This window comes from Lithobates pipiens, unplaced genomic scaffold, assembly GCF_037356315.1.
Source record: "Lithobates pipiens isolate NorthernLeopardFrog02 unplaced genomic scaffold, aLitPip1_a1.2 Scaffold_16, whole genome shotgun sequence".
NCBI classification, from domain to species: Eukaryota; Metazoa; Chordata; class Amphibia; order Anura; family Ranidae; genus Lithobates; species Lithobates pipiens.
The window spans coordinates 369,082,599-369,109,571 of NW_027507748.1; the positions used below are offsets into that span (position 1 = coordinate 369,082,599).

At 42.2% G+C, this 26,973-nt stretch overlaps 1 protein-coding gene across 4 annotated transcripts in view; it reads right to left on the bottom strand.

Moving 5' to 3' along the window:
• The window catches only part of RNFT1 (ring finger protein, transmembrane 1), an 81,487-nt gene that overhangs the window by 40,402 nt on the left and 14,112 nt on the right, over nt 1–26,973 (bottom strand). For 2 of the 4 annotated variants that reach the window (XM_077482118.1, XM_077482120.1), the window contains exons 2-3: nt 21,819–22,240; nt 15,725–15,801 (exon numbers count right to left, since the gene is read on the bottom strand). In XM_077482118.1, coding sequence (XP_077338244.1) covers nt 15,725–15,801; nt 21,819–22,240 — 499 coding nt within the window. Of the gene's footprint in view, nt 1–15,724; nt 15,802–21,818; nt 22,250–26,973 lie in introns of all 4 variants that reach the window. The other 2 variants (XM_077482117.1, XM_077482119.1) reach the window with 1 other exon arrangement.

The following is a 26,973-nucleotide window of genomic DNA, read 5'->3' on the forward strand; positions in this document are numbered from 1 at the left end:
CCTCCCCTTTGCCTTTATAGCCCGTATAATTCCTCTTAGCTCTGGATTCTTTTTCTTGTTGGTTTTGAAACTGCTGGTCACGGAAAAACATTAACTGGCTTTTTCTTTTTCTCAAGTAAGGCTTTCTTTCTGCCTATGGTGTGTTCAAGCGCAGCTTGAAGCTCAGGGTCAAAAAGCTAACCCCCTCAAGAATGGAAGGCCATGGAATCAAATATGGAAGCAAAATCCCTGGACCAAGTCTTCAGCCAAATTGCCCATCTGGCTGAATTTATGGAGGCAGAAGATTGTATAGGAAAGGAGTTCAATAGCTGTTCTCTAGGAGTACCATCTACTAAATGTGATTGCAACTAAGCCAAACCTCTAGGTTCCTTGACACACAAGTATAGGTTAAGGCAGGCATGGTATTAGAGATGGAGGAATCCCATGCCCTACACAGAAGTACATTACTTCTCTTATACATTGGATCTTTGAGGACCCTTGCTTAATCCACTTTCTGAGAAACCTTGGAAAGAAGTGCATCCAGGCTAGAACACTTGTTACAATGATGTGCAGAATCCTCAAAGTGAAACCTTAATTTTAACCTATTGGAGAAGAGCTTCCTCTCTGGTTCTGACCACTCCAGCCGGATGTTGTCTGAAAGAGTTTTATGCACAGGGGGAGAAAAAAAAAAAATATCGGGATCTCTTTTTGTAAAGGCCTTGATACATTAGTTCATGCCTAGAAAGCTTTACCATTTCCTCTTCGATTTCCAAAGTTTCAGAAATAGCTTTGAGATCAACAACATCCAAGGGACAACTTGAATCTAGACTCCTTAGAAGGCTCATCTTAATCCCTGGAATCAGCATCAGTGCCTGAAAGAATGACAAGGCCACAGGATGCATGTTCAGTCACCTCACCATGCAAAACATACCTCAGTGTTGTTGAAATTACAGCTGAAGAGGGCCTAGGCAGGCTAACAAGAAAACTGACCAGGTGTTGAGGTCAGCCAGAAGGGATGTAAAAAGGTGTGGAAAGTAGTCAACTTTTCCTTTGCAGACAATGTTAGTTTATTTCAGACCACAGCTGACTTATCCTTAAAGAGGAGCTGCACCTAAAAAAAAAAAAAAAAAATATTAAAAGCCAGCAGCTACTAGTATTGCAGCTGCTGACTTTTAATAAAATCACACTTACCTGTCCCAGGGTCCAGCGATGTCGGCGGCAGATGACGAGCGATCGCTCGTCTCGCTGCTGCCACCGCCGCCATCCTCTGTCAGGAAATCGGGAAGTGAAGCATGACGGCTTCACTGCCCGGTTCCCTGCTGCGCATGCGCGAGTCGCGCTGCGCGTCTCTTATGGTCCCCCGCTGTGTCTCTGGGAACTGTGTGTTTCCCAGAACACAACGGGGGGGGGGGGGGCGGGGTGTCTGCGGGGGTCTGGCCGGAAGTGGGTGCAGTTACCTGGATTATCCAGGTAACTGCACCCCCCTCCCCCCTGAAAGGTGCCGATTGTGGCACCGGAGGGGGGGGGGAGGGATCAGATTAGCGGAACTTCCCCTTTAGGGTGAAGAACCGCTTTAACTAGGCTGCAAATACAGTAGTGGCATAACGGCTTGCTCCAAGAAGATCCTAACATAGCCAGGCAGATTGCACATTTCTTCTTGGTAGATAGACCTTTATTCTGGGCCTAAGCCTGAAAAACATAAAAGGCAACATTAGCCCAGCAGCTCCATTGCTACTCAGTTCTAAATAAAAAATAGGCTTAGAACGCCTCCGGCGCTCTGCAATGATGTCTCTGTGCCCTGAAACGTCATCTCTGCGTCATCAGTCAGCCTAGCTTAGAGCACAGGAGTGCCACTCTTCCACAAGGAAGCCATTCAACACTGCAGAGGTGGCACTACTAGCCACAGGAGGGGAGGGCTGGCAAGGGGGAGATGCATCTGGAGGAAACACTAAAAACTGAGGTGAGGACCTTGAGGATGACCTTTTAACTCATGAGTAACATGTTTCCTGTCTCAGTGGGGAGGAGCTCTACATCTCATGGCCTGTCCTGGAAGATGGCAGAGGAACTTTAACTTGTTAATTTAATTTACTGAACTTTGAGCTAAACAGAAATCCTAGAAAACAGAGTGATGAACATTACCAAAAATACTGGCTGTGGATGGATTAGTTGGAGAACCTTAGGAGGTGGAAACTAGGTAATTGAAGTCAAGAACATGAAGAGTTCCCAAAAGCAATATCAAAATTAGAAGCCAAGGGCTAAGAATTAGGTCTCATGCACATGGTGGGTTTGCTTTTCTCCTCTAAACTCCTGGTAGGAAAAGCGGTTTTAAAAAAATATTATAAAAAATAAAAAATAAAAATGCACCTAAAGCCACACATTGCACACGCGTTTAGGCCGTGTCAATTGTTTGAGTGTTAATGGATTGCATTGGCCAATATTAATTTAATAAAAAAAAAATGCATTAATGCTCAAACGTGCCTAAACAGGTCTAGCATTCAGCGTTTTTTCTGCTCTTCAGCTCTTCTCCTGAACACGCTTTTGACTGGGCTTTTTGTAAGACTGTAAAACATTCCTCTTCTAATATTCTTGTAAATGCCTGTTTGCATGGACACATGGGCTAACATTGGGGTGTTTTTACAGGCTGAAAAAAAAATAAAAAATAAAAAATAAAAATAAAAAACACCAAACACTTGTAATAGTCGTGTTTAAGCCCAAAGTGCATGAGGCCTCAAACTGGAGAGATAAAATCAAAACCAAGAATTAAGTCAACACAAGAGCATAGACAAGAAAAAATAAAAAGGAAAGATCTGGTACCCAGCCACAAATCCAGAAAGGGTTTTACGGCTTAAAAATAGACTACCAAGAGCAGGTAACAACAGGCTAAATAGCACAACAGAGAATTGATGTTAGGAGGTGCCGAACTATTGGCATGACTGAGGCTGTTTTACCTTGAAATCACCAAAATAGTCAAGAAAAATGTTAGTCAATTTGCAAATATGCCTGCAGATCAAGTACATTTGCAACCTGAAGGAAGACAGAACATTTAATAAAAACCATTGGATTCAAAAGGAGACAAGTGATCGGTTTGCTATGGCACTTGATATGTCGGCAGCTGAACTTGTTTGGATGTTGTTGGCAGACCAGTTGCAGCCAGTTAAAACTAGGCTCACAGTATTCAAGAACCAACTGCTCCAGTGTGATGGGCACAGAATTACATTTCTCAGCAAACCATCAATTGTCTTTTCAAGGGAATATCCAACACAAAAAAATCAATGCATTTCTGCAAATATGGGCCATATATTATACCGATTAATACGATTCATTATAACTGTTTAATTTCAAAGTTTAACAAATTATTCTATGAACTATAAATAACCATATTCTAAGATTGATCAAAACATGTAAACTATGAGCTGACTGGAATTCCATTCACTTTCCTACCACAGAGGTGTTCTTACCCATCTACACAAATCACTCTCCATTAGGATAACTTGTACCCTCACCTCCTGTGCTGGTCATGGAGCCCCTGGTGCATTGAAGTTTGCAGTACTTAGCCTTAGCTTATCGTTAGCATTGCTATACTCTTGTAGCCTTTATTAATCTCGCCTCTGCCTACCCCTTTGTTTGTACTCTACCTTCTTTCTTTTTCATATAATGCAACAAATAGAACTTTTGTGAAACACAAAATGTAAACTGCCAATGTGTAATGGAACTTCCAAATTTGCATACATATATACTTACCTGTAACATCAATTTCTTGGGTCTTAGAGTACATCACAGGACACAGAGCAGGCTATAAATCATGACTACCTGGGTTATGCGCCATCGATAGGTGAATGGACACTGGCAGGTCAAACAAACAGGAAGTCCTCCCCTACATAACCTGTCCTACTCAGGTAACGCCTCAGTTTTTTTTTTTTTAGCAAGCAATGAAACCCTAGAAAAAAAAAAAAAAGGGGAGGGGAGGGACCTCATGTGTCTCATGATGTACTCCAACAAATGGATTTTACAGGTAAGTGCAAAAATCTAAATTTTCTCTTTTTCAAACATCATGGGACACAGACCAGGCTATAAATCGTAACTACCTATGATGTCCCAAAGCAATGCACTTGAGGAGGGACACAGAAGCCATTGTGAAAACACTGGCCAAAAGCTCATATAGGTATGTACCGAAGACCAGGTTGCAGCCTTGTAGACCTGAGCCACTGATGATGTGATAGCCCAAGAGGCCCCCACACTAGTAGAGCCCTTACCCTTCAAGCTATAGGCATAATCTGATGGATCCACTGCAAAATGGTTGACTCTGAAGGCACCTGACCATTCCTTAGTAGGATAAAAGAACAAATCCAACTGCCAGACTACTGAAGTCATCTTCAGATAAACTTTTATAGCCGGAACCACATTCAACGTGTGCAGGGTTTTCTCCCCCAGGGACTCAGGACAAAAACTAAAAAAGGTAAGCCAATGTCCCGATTCAAATGAAAACGCAAAACCACCTTCAGCAAGAATTACATTTGAGAAAGTAGCACCAACTGGACATGGTGGAAAACTAAAAATTTCTCCCTACAGGAAAGGGCTGCCAAATCTGAAATCCTTACTGAAGTGATCACTACAAAAAAACAAACACCCTCCGAGTCAAAAGGGCTAAGGGAATGTCTCAAATTGGTTCACAAGTTGGCTTTTGCAAAACAGACAAGACCAAATTCAAGTCCAATTGACACAGGGGAGGCTTAAAGTGGTTGTAAACCAAAAAAATCTAAATTACAAAATGAACACACTACATTATTTAGCAAAGCTGGACAAGTAATCTGTCCCCAGTCTGGCCGGGGTAGGAGCAGGCACTCTTCTGCGATCTTCCTCAGTTTCCCTGAGTGAAAACATCTGTCAAAAGGTAAATTAATTGACAGACTAAATAATTAGACTCATGCACAAGAATTGGCAGTGTCTCCCACTGCTGAATCCGTAGATCTCTCTCTCCCCCTAACTCCTCCTGGATTGGCTGTTCTGCACCACAGTGTGTAGAGCTGTGAGGGGAGTGTGGTGACATAATACCTTCTCCCAAGCTCTGGGCTGTCAACACGCCCTCTGAACCAGATTCTGCAGGCTATTAATGAAAATCAGAGTATTATACAAAAGGTAACAGTTATGTAATGTAATACATTATGGTGCAGACTATGTACAGATAGTAACCTTTCAGATTTATTTTTTTACAACCACTTTAAAAATAGGCACAATGATATGTGTGTTACCCCCCCTGCACAAAAGTGCTTATCCACGAATAAGAGGCAACTGGCCTCTGTAAATAAACCACTGATGCCAATATTTGACCCTTACTGGGGCTTAAGGCTAAAATTTCTTAATTTCTATGTCAAACAAAACTGAAAAAATAAATAAATCCTAGCTCAACTCACTAACCAGCCTGTAAACAACCAAATTATCCCAACAGCTTGCGTTGAAAACAGGGGTTTAGTTTGCACATATTTGCAAATACATGGGTAAGCTGCAGAGCCACTTCACGGCACCCCAGTATTATCTGCAGTCCTAACTATACATTTTTTTTAGAGCCTCTACAGAGGAAGCACATGCATAATAATGGATAGATAGAAGGCAGGCAAGCCTGGAGGGAGCTCGCTCATCCTTAAATTGTTGGTTGACACGTGTCAACCCTTCCGTGTGTTCCTTGCTGCGAAGACCAGTCATAGGTGGGGCAGCGGCCATTTGTTTGTACTGTTGAAATACCGGCGAGGGGACGCACTGGACACCTTTGCTGCTATTGTGCTATATGCTGGGTGTCCAGTGTGCCCCTGTGCCTTTGAGGAGTGGGCTCCCTCCAGGCTTACCTGCCATCTATCTATAATACTGGGGTGCAGTGAAGTGGCTCTGCAGCTTACCCATGTATTTGCAGATGTGTGTAAACTAAACAAGTTTTTAATGCAAAGTGTTAGACAGGATAATTTGGTTGTTTGCAGGCTGGTTGGTGAGCTGAACTGGTTATTCTGTTTGGTTTTGATATGCGTCACCCTTCCATGTGAGCCTTCCTGCGAAGGCCAGTTATAATTTGTTCGCAATTTAATTTCCATCCCGATTGGAAAAAGGCCAAAATGCATGCAATCATGTACTTACAGGGACACAACTTCCCGGTCTCGCATCAGGCCACATAAGTGCTCCAAGTCCTATGATAACTCTCTATGGCCTTCAGTAATATAGAAAATGGCCCTACATTGAACCCTTGGTCTTTCAGTACTGAACAGCCAAGCCGTCAAACCAAGCAACCAAAATCACCGATGTCGTTCGGGGATGCAAATACAGTGAGACTCTGGTTAGTTCCTCACACTTTTGAAAGCCATTCCAAGCATGTTGGACAAATGCAGAGCTGTGCTGGGCCAGCTACTCAGAGCAAAAAAGTAGAACCTGCTTTGTGTCACTACTGTGCCATCAGCCAGCCTCCTGCGCCTGGAGAACCCAGCAGAATTACACCAGCTTTGTTTTGTTTACCAAGATGGCTTACCAGCACCGCCCATCAAGACTTCTAGCCTATCTGCGCATGCTGTGCTTACTCCCTGTACATGTCCCCCTCCTGTGCACTGAAACAAACTTGCAAATTCGGGCAAACATCATGGGACTTCCTCACAGTGTATTCATGGACACAGAACTCCTTCTGAAAAATCTCCAGAAGCACCGGTCAATTGGCACAAGGCAGGTTAACCACTTCAACCCCAGAAGGTTTTACCCACTTCCTGATCAGGCACTGCATTGCTTTAACTGACAATTGCGTGGTCGCGTAACTCTATACCCCAAAAAAGTATGTATTTTTTTTTAACCACAAACAGAGCTTTCTTTTGGTGGTATTTGATCACCTCTGCGTTTATTTTTTGCGCTAAAAAGGGGAGCAGCAATATTCCTAAAGTTCTGCTATAAAACATTTGGAAATATTTTTTTTTTTTTTTTCCCCATCAGTTTGATGCAAGAAAGAAAATAGGATTTATAAAACAGCTTACCTGTAAAATCCTTTTCTTTGATGTACATCAGAGGACACAGAGCCATAGTAATAACTATATGGGTTATATCGGCGTATCAGGTGCTGGACACTGGAACGCCCCTTAAGGCGTGAACTTCTCCCTTATAACCCCTCCCACTACTGGGAGTCCTCAGTTTGGTAGCCAAGCAATATAAGTGTATAAGAAGAAGGGAGGGACCTCTGTGTCCCTTGATGTACATCAAAGAAAAGGATTTTACAGGTAAGCGGTTTTAAAAATCCTATTTTCCTTTTTTACATCAGGGGACACTGAACCATAGTAATAACTATGTGGGATGTCCCATAGCAATGGCAACTGAAGGGGGGGGGGGGGGAATACAGAACAAAAAACAGGAGGCCAGAGGACTCACACTGCAGCATATGCTGTGCCCAAAGGCAATATCCTCATGACCTTTAATATCGATTTGATAAAATCTGATAAACGTATGAACCGAAGACCAAGTCACGGCCTTACAGATCTGAGCCACAGAGGCCTGATGATGCACCATCCAAGAGGCACTAATTGCCCTGGATGAGTGTGCTCTTAATGTGAGAAGGAAGAATTTTCTTCTTTAAGCTGAAGCTTGAACAATCACTTGACAACCCCATTTGAAAAATAGGGATCTTGACGCTGCCTGTCCACATCTTGGACCCTCTAGTAGTACCAACAAAACCTGTGTTTTGCGAACCTGAGTGGTCGCCTTTAAATGGACTCCGATTGCTCTTACTACATCATGAGAATGTAGTGTTTTCTCTTCCCCAGATTAAGGCTCTGGGGAAAAAGAAGGAAGAATAATAATATCTTAGTTTAAATGAAAACCTGTTACCACCTTTGGTAAGAATTCAGGATGAGGACATAAAACCACCTCATCCTTATGCATGATAAAATATGGCTATTACAAGGTAGAGCCATTAGTTCCGATACTCTCCTAACAGAAGAAATGGTAAGCAGAAAAGATTATCTTTCTTGTCAAAGAACCAAGGGAACTTTTCGTGAAGTGCAAACGGCTGATTAAGCGAAGCCAATAAGAACAATTTTAAATCCCAAGGATTTAGAGGTGCCTTGATAGGGGGAATAAACCATGTTAGCCCCTGAATAAGCTACGCACCAAGAGTGGGAAGCAAGAGGCCATAGGAACAAACGCTGATCTGGAGGCCTGGAACTGGCTCTTGATAGAAGTGAAGGCCAGCTTCATTTTAGATCACATATGCAGGAATCAGGGATCCTGCCCATTGATATACTTCCTGGGGTGCCAACCATCAGATCCACACCAAGAAACCTATGCCTTCCAGAGTCTAAAGTAAGTGACTCTGGAAGCCGGCTTCTTGGCATTAGTCAAAAGTAGACACTACCAAAGGAGAGCACCCACAATCTTTTATAGAGTGGGATTCAACAGTCAAACCTGTTAAACTTTTTGTCCGTAAGGTAGGATGAAATACCAGACCTTGTGCAAGAAGGTTTGGCTATAATGGCAGAGTCCAAAGGACTCCTACTGCCATCTTTAGGATCTTCTGGAACTCACTGGGGCAGCCAGAATCACCTGCTTTTTTTCCTGCTTGATCCTGCGGAGAAGGCACGGAAGTAGCAGAACTGGAGGAAATGCATAGATCAGAGAAAACTGATCCCCTGGGAAGACTAATGCATCTGTTCCGCCTGCTAGCGGACCCCCTTGTTCGACATAAAGTTGTCGACCTTGTTAATGAATCTGGACGCGAATAGGTCCATGTCCAGAATACCCCATCTTCTGACATATTGACGTCGGGGTGAAGAGATCATGCTCTCAGAAATTGTTGGCGTCTCAAGTAGTACGCCTGAAAAATTAGAATTCCCCATAGGCAAGGAGTGTTGTGTTCTGCCAAAGCTAGAACATTATTCACCTCTTTTTGGGCTGCATGACTTCTCGTGCCTCCCCTGGTGATCGATGTAAGCCACCACCCTGTCAGACTGAATCCTGTCTGGACAGTCCCGTAGTCTGACCGCCAAGATTATAGGGCCAGATGTACTGACTAAAACTTCCAAAAAGGTTTATAGGCAAGGTCCTCTAACCTGGACCATCTCCCCTGGACAGAATCTTCTTCCAGGGCTGCTCCCCAGCCTTGAAGGCTGTTATCTGTTAACACCTTCCAGGATAAAGATTTTCCCTCTTGCTGGATAACCACCAATTTAGGCTCCGACCTATGTCGGGAGCCAAGCGTATTGGAAACAAACAAGGCCTGAATCTTCTTTATTCCAGACGGACAGGATGGTGTCTTAAAGCAGTCCTTGAGTAAAACTGCACGTAAGGGACGGCCTTGAAGGAGGCCACCATTTCCCCTAAAAATCTCCTGCAGCTGAATGAAGGAATTTTCCTGATAAGTTGAATTATGGAACCACGGAACAATGGAACTGATTCTCGTCTGGGGTAAGAGTACCTTCTTCTGTATGGTATCTATAACCCCCCCCCCCCCCCCCCCCCCGAGTACGAGTACAGTAATCTCCTTGATGCTTTTAAGGAGAATCTTCCTAGGTTGAGAATCTGACCTAGAGATTTCAGATATTTACGGCTAAGATCAGACTGAAGACTGAATGATCTATTAAAAGTGGATCTTCTAATAGGCTAGGACCGCTATGCCTTGAGCCCTTAACCTGGCTAATGGAGGTGCCAGAATCTTTCAGAACACTTGTGGTGCTGTGGCTAAGCCGAATGGCAGGGCCACAACTGAAAAAAATAAATTTTATATTTCAAACAGCAGAAATTTCTGGTAAGCGGGAAACTCTGGCACATGGAGATATGCAACTCCCCTTCTTGCAGGATGGACACAGCCGATCGAATTATGAAAGGATCAGATGTTTAAGTGCCGATTCAGATCTCCAAGATCTAGAATGGGTCTTACCTCTCTGTTTCGCTCTGGCACCCTAAAAGGTTTGAGCCAAAACCCCGTTAGGGAATCTCTGATATCACCGACTGGCATAACAGCTGATCCAGAGGCCAGAACGAGAGACTTCTCCCTTTACTCTGGATCCTTAGGAACGTTCTCAGAGGAGACGGAAACTCTTGCATAAAGACTGCCGCATCAGAAAGGACCCCACAGACAGCACCCAAAAGGGGACCCAAATCCCGGACCCTCAGATCAAAAGCCAACTGAGCCATCCGGGCTCTTGGAACTCTAGTCGTAACCCAGAGAAAAAAAATTGCAGAATTCCCTCTGCTCTTGACATTGTTTCTGACAGATTAAGAATCGCAGGACCTTTCCCCTCACCCAAACGAGTGGGGGTCCTTCATAAGAAGGCTTTAGCATTCTGCTTTATGGGCTCCCCCCCCCCCCCCCCCAAGAGCCTGGTGCTGCCCTTGGGAACTTTCTCCTGAATCTGATGGATGAGACCATCTAGACTGCCTAAAGGCAGATGCCTCAGGCATAGGAGACACAAATAAAAGGAGACATGTTTAACCTCCTTTTACTGGTAAAGAGAGCTTTACCCCTTTGGATGTACTTATCCACTCTAAATAGCCGTACCCCAGGAAGGGACACAAACCGGCTAAGGGTTTTCACATAGTGCTTCCGCTGATCAATATTTCAGTCACAGACCTCTGCGAGAATGCACTAGTCCAAGTATAAGCCATAAGGCTTAAACGATCGAGTCCTTCATAGCATCTGTGAGACACAGTGTTTCAGATACACCAGCCCATTGCCGGGCCTCCTGATCAGGCAGAATTTCAGGTATCTTACAACCTGTTCCTTAACCCCTTGGAGTCCACATTTTTTCAATGCATTAGCGTGACTCAAAATGTGCTCTCCACCAAAATAGTGGAGCAGACGTTAAAGGGTTAATGGACTGAGATACTCCGATTGCAGCAAGAACTGCAAAAGACATTCTGTCTTTAAAAGGAAAATCCAACCTTAATTTGCTGGATGCTTTAACATCAGTGCATTATCCACTGGACATGTGAGACTCTGCTTACTGAGGTGATTGCAGCATTAATAGCTGGAACCCCCCATTTCTTCATAGAAATGTTCCCAATCGGAATACATAAGCTATGCATGAATAGGAAAAAAACATCCCCAGGTTGGGGAGGTTCAAATGAACCTTATTAGAGGTAGATACCTCAAGAGCCTGTGCTGCAGGCAACAAAAAGGATAAGTAAGGGAGTAGACAAACACCTGACTTGTGAGGCTACTCCCTCCCTGTTAAGATCCTCCGAGGAGATAAAATAAGCATCTTCTAATATTTGGGAAGATCTACCTGATCCCCAGCCTCCTGAACCTCAACAAAAGGGCCCTGAGGACTAGATTGGAATCTGCTATGTTTATTCCTACTATGGAGAGACGTAGAAGAAAAATCCCACTTGTATGATATATAGTGTTCTACCCTTGACGGCTCATCTGACTAGCCGTATACCCCTCAGGGGAGGATGACATTCTTTTGGAATGGTTTTTAGCTTGTTGTATACCATTAACCCCTTAGAGGAGTTCCTGGTCCCTTTGCCACTCATAGCTTACAGCACAAAGCAGAGGCACTACCAGCAAGAGAATGTAATACTTGCTAGGCTATAGTACAGTACAATAACTGCTATTAATCCTAGCTATACAGTACAATGTTGTCAAAAGGGAAATGCCCATCTCACCAACCTGACTAGCCAACCCATCTGCTCTGTCCCGCCACCGCCAGGCAGCAGCTTCTCGTACAGGGCTTAAAATACTTCCTGCACGTGTGGCCGGCGTCTGATGCCGTTAGCCACACCCCGCGGGGAATATGGCCCCCCCTCTTCCTTTTTCAAATAGGAGTGGAGTTTCCCGGGCGAGTGTCCTGCATCATGGCGGGGAGGGGTAAATCGTCCGCTACAGCAAGCAGCCGCGGTCTGCAAACACACATTTTTAACTTTTCTTTTTTCCCCAAAATAATAAGGCAGCTGGCTGGCATAAATAAGGAATAAACCGCCAATCTGGGGGCCCAGGAAGTGATCAGACGTAGATTCTGCCGTTTCCAGCATCAGAATGAGTGCTCAATACAGCCCCCAGCGGTGACTGGGGATTCCCGATTCCTGCCCCCAGTGGATTCCTGAGAAAATCTCCCCTGCCTTTATCCTCGCAGTAGGGTTTTATCAAAGATTAAAAAAAAAAAAAAAAAAATCTTCGGCCTTCACGGTAGGCTCCGAGACCTTAAAGGAAACCTTCAAGAACCAGGGAACACTCAGGTTGACCCACAATCCTGGACCTGCGACAGGACCCTGACAGTAAACTTTTATTGGCCTTACTACCAAAAAGTACTGGATCCCAGGGCCCAGCTCTCAAAGCATTCACAAGCAAAACCTTGTGTCTTCAGATTACAAGGCCCGGGTACCATTCATTTAGTCCATTACGGAGACATCAGAATGGATCCGCTCAGGATGGCTGGCTCTCATCAAGGATTACTGCCCGTGCCCATGTAAAACTGACCTCAAGTGACACTTTTTGGGACCAGTCACACCAATACAGTGATCAGTGCTTAAAAAAAAAAAAAAAAAATGCACTGATCCCTGTAGAAATGACATGGACAGGGAAGGGGTTAACACTAGGGGGTGATCAAGGGTGTCCTAGGGAGACATTTTCTAATTGGGGGAGGGGTTTACACTGGGGGAAAGCAGAGATCATGTTTCAGCTTAGCTGAAAACAGAAGAGCTCTCTTTTCCTAACTGACAGATCAGCGGTGTTCCTTGTTAATATAGGCACAACACTGTTCCGTGTCTCCTGTGAATGATCGGCAGGTTGAGGCAGCCATCGCGGTCACAGATCCGCTGATTGGCTCCCACACGTCCCCTACGCTGCGTGCACACACGTAAATGTATGATATTTTGCGAGCCAGGCCACCCTGCTGCAGTATATGTACGGTTGGCGGTCCAGAAGCAGTTAAAGCATCATCTATTTGGTATTTATTTACGCAGCGCATCATCTTTTATATTTTACCAAAAGATTGGGTATTGTAATGTTTTTGCGTTCATTAAAGTGTATATATATATATATATATCGTGAGACTTCAAAAAGTTACAAGATCCATCATTTTATTCCCTAGGGCCTCTACTTAAAAATATATGTTTGCAGGGTTCTTGCAAAAAAAATGCAGATTTTTACAAGAGAAATGTCAAACTATCCTCCCGCTACAGGGTCCTTTCAACTAGGATTCACCTATCACAGAGGGAATTGTTACTCCGGACCTTCAGTGACTCGGTCCCCCTTACATTTAAGGTCCACTGCCTTGGACCCATACAGCACCCCATCAAAACATGTACCATACACTATACTTGGCCGGTACCTAACTGGACATGGTTCCAAATACCCAAGGTCCAGTGTTGAAAAGGTCATTACAGGCAAAGCCTCACCAAAATACAACTCACAGCAGGGCCCGGTTATCGAACATCTAGGTGTCGAGCTGCTAGAACGTATCCAAAAGGAACTCTTGATCCCGGCTGGAATCACTTGAGAATAGAGCCATCACCTTCAAGACAGTGGTGAAAAAACGAAGGACTCAAAAAGGAGTTATGTAGGTTTTATCTGCCAGTGTCTATTCACCTACAGGTGGAGCGTTATGGTGGAGGTAGTCATGATTTATAGCCTGTTCTATGTCCTGTGAGGTTTGAAAAATAAATACATTTATCGTAACTCACTTCACCAACATTTTTAGTTTAAAAGTTATCAGGTATCACTAAAGGGTCTTTAAAGAGAAAGTAAACCCTGGTGGGTTTTCCTTCCTCCCTGCAAAAGTAAAGGCATAATGTGCTAGTATGCATCGTATACTAGCACATTATGTGACATTTATCTGCAAATGAAACCTGCATCATCCTTGCTGCAGGTCACATCCATCTTCGCCCGTCTTTCTACCGGGGCTGTGGACTCCGGCTGTGCGACGTCACTCCCATGCATGTGCGTGGGAGCAGCCGGTCATGGCACACGCTCCTGAAGAAATGGCATGGGCAGCCGTTTCTTCAGAGTGCATGTGCCGATGACATCATCGGCACAGTATACAGTAGGTATCTCCTAAACAGCGCATGTTTAGGAGATATTTACAGTACCGATAGGCAAGCCTTACCTAAAAGTACAACTGACACAGAGGTTTATAACCTCTTTAAAATGGAACTAAAGGCGGAAATACTGGTCTGCAGTTAACCCGATTGAATAGAGCAGGATGAGGTCTCACTAGGAAGTCATCCACCCCTGCACACTGGCACCATGCTAAAAATGTCAATGGACCTGTGCATGTGCAGCTCAGTATACATTCTGCAGAGGAATGCGAACAGACAGGCAAGATTATTGTTGCCTTTCGTTCCACTTTATCGCTGTGATGTCTACTTAACAGGACCAGTGAGTCAGATAATGAAAAAACTTGATTTTGTAAATTCCTCCCTCTTCTGCTCTAATTGTGACCATATAAAACCTGCAGCTGACAATTTCTTCATTGTTTTCAGTGAAAATCTATCTACAGTGGTAAATCTCTTGCAAACATCTGCAAAAAATAAATATAAGTTAGCATAAGCAGTCTAATTTACATAATAAATTCCACTCTCCTTCTGGCAAAGTAGATCAGATGTTTGAAGCGTTGTACAACATTTTATAAAATATGAAAAATCACCAGTGCTCATTAGCGTAAAAAGGGGTTCCAAAGCTAAAATAATTTTTTTTACCTTAATGCATTCCCTATATTAAAAGTTACACCACTTACTGTGCTGTCATTACTCCTGTCACCTAAAAACTTATCCGAGCCCTCTCTTGATCCAGCATGGTGCATGGCTGGGTCCCCTCCTCCTGGTTTCACAGAAGACTCAGGCAGCAGTGCGAGTGATTGACTCCTGCTGCAGTCAGTCAAATTCTGTGAGAAGGGAATCTGGTCGAGCCTCACATGGCTTGCTATGGAGGCACATGCAGAAGAAGAGGAGAGGACAGCGCCAGCAGGGAAACGCAGAAGAGGAGATATGGGGTTGAATAAATAAATATATATGGGGTTGAATAAATAAATAAATATATATGGGGTTGAATAAATATATATATATACATATACACACACACACACACACACACACACACACACACACACACACACACACACACACATATATATACATACATACACACACACACACACACACACACACACACACACTTAAACATCCATGAGAAATATAAAATGTCACAAACAAAATTACATAATACATAAATTATCAGCAGCGAACTATTGTTATTTTCTACTTTACTAGATCTGTTAGCTTGTCTGCTTGGGGTTTTTTTTTTTTTTTTATGTGGGAAAAAAAAAAAAAAATTGAAATTTGTTTAGATTTTCCAAAAGCCATTTCATAATTTTTCTACCAAACCAGTATAGCTGGCCATAAACAGTTTGATTCTCGGCCAGCTCAGCAGGGACCAGCAGAGATTCGAACCATGCATGTACCCAAGTTAATTAATTTACTTGGGTATAACCAACCTGTCAAATTTTACATGTGATTATTGCAAGCAACTATTATAGCCGCCATCAGTAATCATTTTGCTCCGTGGGAGGGGTTCCTCCATCAACACAGTCAGTGTTGATGGAGGAATTGAGCGATTTTCTTTACTGCAACCATTCCATCAATGGCCAGTTTATGCACATCACAATATTTGGGAGGTCTGTCAGAAAAAACAAAAAGGAAAAAGTTGTGAACTTGAATGGCTATGAAACTTCTTTACAAATAGGCCCTTATTTGTCTGTTATCAGTAGAAATTATACTCAAATATATGCTTACTTACTCTTAGAAAAACCTGATTTACAATGCATTTGTTTGCATAGAGAAAAGTTGTTAGAAGACCAATTCCAACAGAAATGCCTATTAAAAAATAAAATAAAAGCAGTTAACACATAAAAATATGATAAACTAACGTTAAGAAAAATAACAAAGTAGTATAACTTTACAGTTTGGAAGAAAACAAAAAAAAAAAAAAACAAACAAAAAAATTGTATAACGTAGATCCAAACCCAATCCCCATACTGTCGTATGATCTTTAACATGTTACGTCATTTCTAAAGTTGTTTATAATCTTTTTAAGGCCTCTTGTAAACGCTAAGGTTTCTGGACGTATTTCTGGCAGTTTTTTTTCTGAGTTTTTGTGCACATTTGCGTGCATCTGCAGCCGCATATTAGAGGGCATTTGCATGCATAGGCACAAAATACTGACCAGGAACACAATTTTTTACCCCCCCCCCCCCCTTTTATTTTTTTTTCTTTTTTTTTCTTTTTTTTACTGATCAAAACGAAGTGCTTGTTTATGCATCTGTTTGTACAGGCACATTTGTATACAACCAAAAACAGAAAATGTATAGCTGTGCTACCTATATACTCCAACCTCCCTAAAAGTCAAATGAATTTTTGCATTATCACAATCTTCAAACCGTCACCATAGTGAGTAAAGTAAATTAATAAATAGTTTCCCAAATAATTCATCAATATATACAGGAAAATAAAGATTACACTAATTCATAAGTGATACTAATAAATAATTTTTATTAATTAATTATTTCTTATACATATTTATTAGTATCATCTCTTATGAATTAGTGTAATATTTATTTTCCTGTATATATTGATGAATTATTTGGGAAACTTAATTTATTCATTTACTTTACTCACTATGGTGACGGATTGAAGATTGTGATAATACAAAAATTCATTTGAATTTTAGGTAGGTTGGAGTATATAGGTAGTGCAGCTATACATTTTCTGTTTTTGGTTGATATTTTTGATGTGCATCATATCTTAATAGCTGCAGCTTGGGTAGCATAGAGGTATTTTTTAGTTAGGAGCGCAGTAACTTTTTATTTACATTTGTATACAATGGGTTAAAAATTTTAGATCAGTAAAAAAAACACACACACACACACACACACACACACACACACACACACACCTCTCCAAAATGCTGTAGGCCTGAAAACTGAGCGTTTTCAGTCAGTATGCAAGAGGCCTAAATCTGCAGCTTTCATTAAAAGATCTGGTAATCCTACTAGGAAGATCCTTGTTCAGGCACTTCCTGCATTGTCCCCTGTCACAAGCACCCCTAATGGAGACTACAAACAGCTGTGCGGATACATATTGTGAGGGGGAATGATGTGTAGCCAGCAGTGGCGCACATGCAGGTAAACATTTTTTTTTTGGTGCATGTAAACAGGATGTGGCTGAAAGAGGCGGGAGGAGAGCAAGAGCATTGAGATGCAAAAATAAAAAAAGGGGATGAAAAAAAACAAAAACAAAAAAAAAAAAACACAACAATAATCAATCACTTGTTAAAAAAACAAAAACAACCCAACATACAGTAAAGATACCTCTATGATTGCCAGCAACGGTTTTGCCATCAAGTCATGTTCTGTGCAGGGATCAAATACTTATTTCACTAATTAAAATCAAAATCAATTTATAAAACTTTTTTGAAATGCGTTTTTGTGGATAATTTTGTTGTTTTTCTGTTTCTCACTTAAAATAAACCTACCATTACAATTATAGACTGATCATTTCTTTGTCAGTGGACAAACATACAAAATCAGCAGGGGATCAAATACTTCCCCCCCCCCTCACTGTTACACAGGCCTTCAGCAAATTAAAATGTAATCAGGATTTATATAATGGTGATACTCCCGCACTGCTGATTACCTAATTAGACAGAGAAAAAAAAAAAAAAGAACCTACTGCGACAAGCTGATCCTAGCAGATAGTGCTATAACTGGGCAATGGTGATGCTGCGCTGTGGGCGAACTAATAATATCCAACAGTAAATATAAAGTGCAAAAAATACTAAATGAGCCTAACAAAATGCAGTCAGATCATATAATAAAGTGCATGTGCAAATGAATCTAAAAGTATCATCCCAAAAAACAGACACACATATTAAAGCTAAAGTGCAGAGTGCAAAACAGTGCCTGTGCATATATAAAAAGTGACAGTAGCGATAAAATGAATCCAAAAGATAATGACACATCTGAAAGAGCACCCAGAGTTTGGGTGATCGATAAACTATATATAGCAGTCTCAAATCAGCTAATGTAGCAATGCAAAAATTCCATAAAACAGTGTCCAAAGTGAATATTGAGTGATGATTGCCTTCACCGTGGATGGTGCAGAAAAAAGGTCCGGTGTCTAGCCAATCTAAGATGTGGTGGCACCTAAAGGTGTACTAGCCCCTCACCTTACTGCTGTAAGGTTACAGCATAACTTGAAGATCCCAGATTGAATATATATAGTCTAAACCATATTATACTAACACAAACAAAGAGGGGGAAGCAAAAAGACATGCGGGGGGTTTGAGATCAAAAACTGGAGTGGTAGTAATTTAAATATATATGCTCCAAAAAAATAAATAAACCCCATCAAATAGAAGCAATGTGCTCGAGATACTGTCAGTGATTACCTTATGGGTCATAGTGTAAAAAAGAACCAAACTCCAGGAACGCTGATGCACAGTGCCAAGGAGTGCTGTCAGGAGGTACTGTCCACCATTGAATGGGGGCCATGTGTCAGTCAAGCTGTAAAAACAAACGTGTGCGTATATAGATGCCCAGATAGGACGTCACACGCACTGCGCAAAGGCATGGCATGGCATGGATGCACAAAGGTAACGCCCACCCGATCCTCTGCACCCAAGGGAAATGGAGGAGAGGGGAGCGCCTATCGCAGCTCTTGGGCATCAGAACACAGACCCGCCCACTGGCTACAGGGCACACAGAATTGCATCAGCTCAATGAGGTGACAGCAGCTGGTGACAACAATGTGTATGTAAATAAGAAGTATGCTCTGTGAATGTCATATGCACAATCTGACTGATTAGGGTCGATGAATAATGATGGTCCCTAGCCACATAGCACACCCCCACCCCTATTAATAAATAAAACGGGGGGGGGGGGGGGTTTGGGGGAATAAATTGAGCCGATTCATAGGCTTGAATGCAGTCTGTGACATCAGCCTATGAATCAGGCGTAGCTAGGCTCCTAATTTTTTAGGCCACCTCTGATCTGCACAGAAGCCGTACCAGACATATGCCGTTGTAAGATCGTTCAATAGGCGTATAAAATGTATTTATCCGATTCCACTAAATACCTTTCAAAAGACAGGGAGACATTATTGCATTCAATTTTATTATATATTTTTTATATTATATTTTTCTATTACGTGGGGAACATATGTTTAAGTGTGCTAGCTTTAACTAAGTATATATGCTATCCTTCATGTCAGTGTCACCAGGGGGTTACGTCAGTCTGTTTAGTTTGTATACATTCATATATACATAATCAAATAAAAATAAATAAAAATACTTAGATCAAGGTTTGATCTAGGTCAGATCCAGGGTTAGTGTTTGGGTTAAAGCTCAAGGTCAGGTCAGTATATTTTGGACAGGATTTTTTTTTTCTCATTAGCATCAGTGTGTTTTAGGTAGGAAAAAAAATAAAAATAAATAAATAAAAAAGGCAAAAATCTGCACTATTGCTTCTGGGCTATACTACAGGTATAAACAACAAATAACATACATATATGTGGTATCGTTGCAATTGTCAGGAGCAGGAAAATGTATTTTGGGTTGTTCCTTGGTGGTAGGTTATGGTAACAAGAAATATACAGCTAAAGTGAAATATATATATATATATATATATATATATATATATATAATTTGGACAGCTTTCCTTTGATATAAAAAAACAAAAAAATAAAAAACAAAGTTATAGATCTAGATCGATATCCATAACTATTTACTACCAAATAAAAGCCTAATTTGTCCTGAAAAAAAATGCAGTATAAAGCTACCTGGATGTACAAACTAGTTGTGATGATATGTACGGTTTTGCTAACACGTCAAAATTACAAAATTGTGCTTAGGTATTTAGATTTGTTTTACCCTTAGGTGTGAAGGGGTTAAATTACAAAATGTCAATATAAAAAAAGGCCCTAAACAATTATGGCCTAGTCCAACACACAAGCTAAACTGGGTTATCAGAATTCTAAAAGGAAGAAAAACTTACTGTATCTAAGGATAACATATACAGTAGATTGTCTGTTGATTTCTCATTCTGACAGTACTAGATGCCTGCTTTTACATCTAGGTATCTGGTTTCAATACCGAGTTGAAGACCTATAACAGTTTTGCAGAAATGGCTATGCGCTCTGGGTCAATAAAAAAAAAAGTATTTAAAGTAGAAGTTCTGTCAAAAACTAACTCTAAAGCCCCATACTCCACCCATCACATTTTCTGCTGATTTTTTCCTTCAGATTTACCAAAACCATGTAGTGCAAAGGGCCTGCCTGATTGCATACAAATTGAAACTCCTAAGGTTTGACATCATATTATATGGTTTTGGTAAATCTGAAAGGGAAAAAAAAAAAAAAATTAGCAGAAAATCTTACAGTGTGTATGGGGCTTAAATCTACTCGCAACCACATTTTAAAACAAAGCTATCTAACCCTGCAAAGCAAAAAAAAATAATAAATAAAAACACAACTCTATGGGAACCAACGTCACCCATAGAGTTACTATGGGGTGTCCATTATCGGCTGCCTCTCCTGCACATGCCTACACACAGAAGCCCAGTGTGGGACCAGACTGGAGCGGCTGCAGAAAAGCAAAAAAATCACTATACATACTGTTCCGGTGGCCGCTCCGGTCCCATGCTGAGCTATCAGCGGTGGCTTCTGTGTTTAGTCATGTGCAGGAGAGGCATCCGACAATGAAAACTCTATAGTAACTCTCTGGGTGACATCACTTCCCAGTCATGGTCAGCCGTTTCTTGCACACAGCATCCACCGCTGGAGACCAGACAAGATTGGCTTCAGAAAAAATGTATGTATAGCCATTTTTGCTTCACAGGGCTGGATAGATTCGTTTTAGAATGTGGCTGCGAGAAGATTTAGAGTTGGTTAATTTTTGTCTGAACCAATAAAGTCAGCATAAAATGAGTTATAAACTAGTATTGTCAGAAAACAGCAACAGCAGCTTCTATACTTACATTATAGGTTTAAAGCACACTAAGCAAAACAAAAGACAAAATATCCTCAATCTAACCCCAGCATGTTGTCGACCCTGCTTGTGTTTTAACAGGTTTATTACAAGAGCTTGATGTACTATAAGCCTAGGTCCACACTAGTGCTGCTGAATCATGTGTTTTTCAGTGTGATTTTGATGCATTTTTATGTAGGACAAGGAGACAGGATTTTATACGCAAAACTCATTAAACATACACGCACAAGCGTTTTATATGCATTCCTATTAAAGTCTATGGGGAAAAACGCACTATGCTTCAAAAAAAAAAGCAGCACCTGTAACCCTTTCAAAAGTTGTGCTGCACCAGGTACCATATGATATGAACCGGCACCCTAAAGAATGTACTTTCCATTGTCACAAATGGCAAGACAACAGCAGATGTAGAAGAAATCGCACTTGTGTGAACAGGGCCTAAGCATCCACACACTTCTATACAAAGAGGCATGAAAAAACTCATCAATCCCTGTATTAATGCACAATTAGGCGTTAGCTCCCATTCATACTATTGTGCGTTCTCCTGCGTTTGCCATCGAGCTGGCTTTCACAACAATGGAAATCACATTACTCTTTATGGTGCCTGTTCACAACAAAGCAGCACAGTGCAGTGCCGAAAAGTTACAGGTGCTTCTTTTGGTGCAACACAGTGCACATAAAGCAGGAAAAGGCATTAAAAGCATGTGCAAAAAAATAAATAAATAAATTACACAAATATATGCTACTGAACTGCACTAAAAACACAAGATTATACAGCAGCACTAGTGTGAACCTTGCCTTACAGTTAGGATCATAGGGATGATTTGAATTAAAAATTAAAACTGAACATTACCTGTTAAGTGCTGAACAATAAGTTTGGCACTGAAGATTAGTATATATGGAAAGCTTTTATCCAGCCACTGATAGACATGTAGGACCTCTGAGATACTGCTGCCGTTTTCTCTACTGTCGGTGTTATTAGGATCACCTGGCCCAGTCGCCTCATTGGAGTTTGAGTGTGTATGACCATGCCGACTGTGTAAACGTATGGTTGGTCTGGTATGTCGAGATCCAGACCTTCCTTCACTCTCATAATTTGCAGGGCGGAGATTTATTGTCACTTCTCCAGTACTGCAGGAACCTTCTGCTGGTGAACGACCAGTTGGAAGAGAAAGACTAGCTGAGGAAACATCAATATTGCCGGCCTGATGAGCATGTCCAGAGCTTGCCTGCATGGTTAGGGTAGTCTGATCTTCTAAATTGCTGGTCTCACTGCTACATTTCCTGAATTAAAGGTATCAGTGTTAAAGCATTAAATATACGTTTCCAATTATTACAACTATATAGAAAAGTAGAACAAATTCCTAAACAGTGAATACTGTATGTAACTAGCCAAATAGCTGTACAACTCAGTCTATTTGTTGTTGGGTGGGACTAGAACCAAAAGCACCACATCATGATGTTACAGGTTTATTCTACTTTTTAAACATGCACAAAGCCAACACATCTTCATGGGAAGTAATAGACATTATAAATAAAATCAATTTTTTTTTATAAAAAAAAATACAGAGAACATACATACAATAAAAAAAAAAAAATATATATATATATATATATATATATATATATATATATATATATATATATATATACACACACACACACACACACACACACACACACACACACACATACATATATATATATATATATATATATATTATATAGGGTGCACCGAATGGGTTTTTTGGTGCCGAAACCGATACCGAAAATGAAAAATACACTAGGCCGAAAACCGATACCGAAACAGCACCGATACCGAAAATGACTGTTTTTAAAAAATATTTTCATACAGCAGATGGTCAGAGACTGGGGACATATTACAGGAGCTGGTCAGAGACTGCAGGCATGGTACAGGAGATGGTCAGAGACTGCAGACATGATACAGGAGCTGGTCAGAGACTGCAGGCATGGTACAGGAGCTGGTCAGAGACTGCAGGCATGGTACAGGAGCTGGTCAGAGACTGCAGGCATGGTACAGGAGCTGGTCAGAGACTGCAGGCATGGTACAGGAGCTGGTCAGAGACTGCAGGCATGGTACAGGAGCTGGTCAGAGACTGCAGGCATGGTACAGGAGCTGGTCAGAGACTGCAGGCATGGTACAGGAGCTGGTCAGAGACTGCAGGCATGGTACAGGAGCTGGTCAGAGACTGCAGGCATGGTACAGGAGCTGGTCAGAGACTGCAGGCATGGTACAGGAGCTGGTCAGAGACTGCAGGCATGGTACAGGAGCTGGTCAGAGACTGCAGGCATGGTACAGGAGCTGGTCAGAGACTGCAGGCATGGTACAGGAGCTGGTCAGAGACTGCAGGCATGGTACAGGAGCTGGTCAGAGACTGCAGGCATGGTACAGGAGCTGGTCAGAGACTGCAGGCATGGTACAGGAGCTGGTCAGAGACTGCAGGCATGGTAATGGAGCTGGTCAGAGACTGCAGGCATGGTACAGGAGCTGGTCAGAGACTGCGGACATGATACAGGAGCTGGTCAGAGACTGGGGATATGGTACAGGAGCTGGTCAGAGACTGCAGGCATGGTACAGGAGCTGGTCAGACTGCAGGCATGATACAGGAGATGATCAGAGACTGCAGGCATGGTACAGGAGATGGTCAGAGACTGGGGATATGGTACAGGAGATGGTCAGAGACTGCAGGCATGGTACAGGAGATGGTCAGAGACTGCAGGCATGGTACAGGAGATGGTCAGAGACTGCAGGCATGGTACAGGAGATCAAAACAGCCTCACCAGTGGTGTAGTGGTTAGCACTCTCACCTAGCAGTAAGAAGGGTCGCTGGTTCAAATCCCAACCACGACACTACCTGCCTGGAGTTTGCATGTTCTCCCTGTGCCTGCGTGGGTTTCCTCCGGGTACTCTGGTTTCCTCCCACAATCCAAAGACATGCAGGTAGGTTAATTGGCTTCTGTCCAAAATTGGCCCTAGTATATGAATGGGGACCTTGGATTGTGGGCGCCTTGAGTGTAGGGACCAATGTGAGTGTGCAATGTACAGGGATGGGGTCTATTGTAGACACTCACTCAGGTTGAACTGGATGGACCGGTGTCTTTATTCAACCTTACTAACTATGAAACTATGAAACCAGTTCCCCCACAGATGCAGCTTGCCTGATAAAAATACATGCACAGTGTTTTCCATGTATTCCAATGGCTTTAGTTCACACCATGCAGTCAGTTTCCGGTGTGGAAACTGACTGCATGGTGTGAACTAGAGCCATTGGAATACATGGAAAACACTGTGCATGCATTTTGTGCAAAAAAAAAAAAAAAAAAGCACACGGAACTGCATCTGGTGTGAACTGGCCCCAAGCAAGCTACCTGGTTCCGTTCCAACAGACTTCTATTGGGAATGCTCATATCGTTACCTCTACTAGCAATAACTTAACCCTTCCCCATTCTATCACATGGCGATAAAAAACTAGCTGGGTCAAAATCAAGATTATTATTTTTTATATGGTCAAGTGAGTACAGCCTTTGTCCTGTGACCTGGTTTATATAGCATGGTTCCATTCACACAAGTGGCCAGAGGTAGATAGTCTCAGAGGCAAACAAATGACTTTTGGATGCAGCAGCACTGTGGGCACAAAAAAACTTGATTTAGCTGCGGACAAAACTCTGCGATGCTTGCCCTGGGCACACTCTTTCCCCCTTATGCAGTGTCTAAATGCAGCCTTACCCATGCCCAGATCTGTGCGGTGATCTCCGTGTGTCACGGAGCTGTGCATTGAATTTCCCGGGCGGCTGCAGTAACAATGTCCCGCCTCCTGTAATCACGTCACGCTGATTCAATGTCCCGCCATTGGATCAGTGTACCGTCTGTCACAGGAGGCGGGACATTGTTACTGCAGCCGCCCGGGCAATTCAATGCACAGCTCCGTGACACACGGAGATCACCGCACTGTCGGGGGCGGGAGGAAAGGAGGAGGGAGGACAGAGGACTGGGGACAAGCCAGGAAAACATCCGTGCAATGGGCGGCACCAGGGGAGTGGAGCCCCGCAAGGCCCCGCCCCCATTTTCGGCAAGATTTTCCTTTCGGCATTTTGCCAAAAACACAATTTTCGGCCGATATGTTTCGGCGGCCGAAATTTCGGTGCATCCCTAATATATATATATATATATATATATATATATAAAATTTACATATGCGTTCACTTCTGTGCATGAGCACGGGGGGGCAGGGTCGGCTTAAAATAGAGTTGGCCAGGGACCAAATGGTTCCCAGCCATCTCTATGATCCTCTGAGGCCAGAAGTGAAGTAATTTCCAGCGCCGGCAGATGTAAACACTGCTGTTTTTTTTTTTTTTTTTTGCTGGGAAGCCTAAGATTGTGTTTTGTTTTTTAATCTCAGGCTTTCCAGCATAGAGGAGAGATGTGGGGACTTATAGACCCCAGATCTCATCGTAAAGGAGGACCTGTCATGCTCTATTCCTATTACAAGGGATGTTTATATTTCTTGTAATAGAAATAAATGTGATCAAAAGAAAAAATTCGAAGGGAAAAAAAAAGTATTTTTTTTTAACCACTTACAGACCAGACCATTTTGCTGGTCAAAGACCACTTTTTGCGATTCGGCACTGCGTCACTTTAACTGACAATTGCGCGGTCGTGCGGCGTGGCTCCCAAACAAAATTGACGTCCTTTTTTTCCCCACAAATAGAGCTTTCTTTAGGTGGTATTTGATCACCCCTGCATTTTTTTATTTTTTGCGCTATAAACAAAAATAGAGCAACAATTTTGAAAAAAAAAAAATTCAATTTTTTTAACTTTTTGTTATAATAAAATATCCCCCAAAAATATGTAAAAAAAAATTTTTTTCCCTCAGTTTAGGCCGATACGTATTCTTCTACATATTTTTGGTAAAAAAAAAATAAAAAAATAAATCGCAATCAGCGATTATTGATTGGTTTGCACAAAAGTTATAGCTTTTACAAAATAGGGATAGTTTTATGGCATTTTTATTAATAATTTTTTACTATTATTATTATTTTTTTTTTTTTTTTTTTTTACTAGTAATGGGGGAGATCAGCGATTTTTATTGTGACTGACATTGCGGCGGACACATTGGACATTTTTGGGACCATTGTCATTTATACAGTAATAACTGCTATATAAATACAGTGATTCCTGTGTAAATGACACTGCTAGTGAAGGGGTTAACCAGTGGGTGGCAGTGTAGGGGTTAAGTGTTCCTAGGGGTGTGTTGCTAACTGTGGGGGGTTGGGCTTTCATTTAGTGAACACTGATCTCTGCTCCAATCACATGGAGCAGAGATCAGCGTCACTAGTTGCTAGGCAGAATGGGGAAATGCTGTTTACACGGCATTTCCTCCATTCAGCCGTCCCGTGAGACGACGGCGGGTATGCCCGCCACAGGACTCACGGGGGTCCCGACCAGCATGCGAGCGTGCCGCCGGCGGCGCGCTCGCGATGGCAGGGCGGCATTGAAGATTGGACATACCTGTACGCCAATATGCCTGCCAGTGCCATTCTGCCGACGTACATCGGCGTGCGCTGGTCAGGAACCGGTTAAAAAGGGCCACCACCCCCTTGTGCTCGCACATAGAAGCAAACGCATATGTAGGAAGCGCCCGCATATGTAAACCACGTTCAGACCACACATGTGAGGTATTGCTGCGAATGTTAGAGTGAGAGCAATAATTCTACTGCAAGACCTCCTCCGTAACCCTAAACTGGAAACCGTTAAAAAAATAAAATAAAATTAAGTTAAAGTGTAGCCCATGGAGATTTAAGTTTGGTGCCATTCCTTGAGTGTGCGCAATTTAAAAGCGTGGTATGTTAGGTATCTATTTACTCAGCATAACATCTTTCACATTATACAACAAAAATTGGGCTAACTATAGAGTTTTGATTTTTTTTTTTTTAATTCATGAAAGTTTTTTTTCCCCCCCAAAAAACTGCATTTGATAAATTGCTGC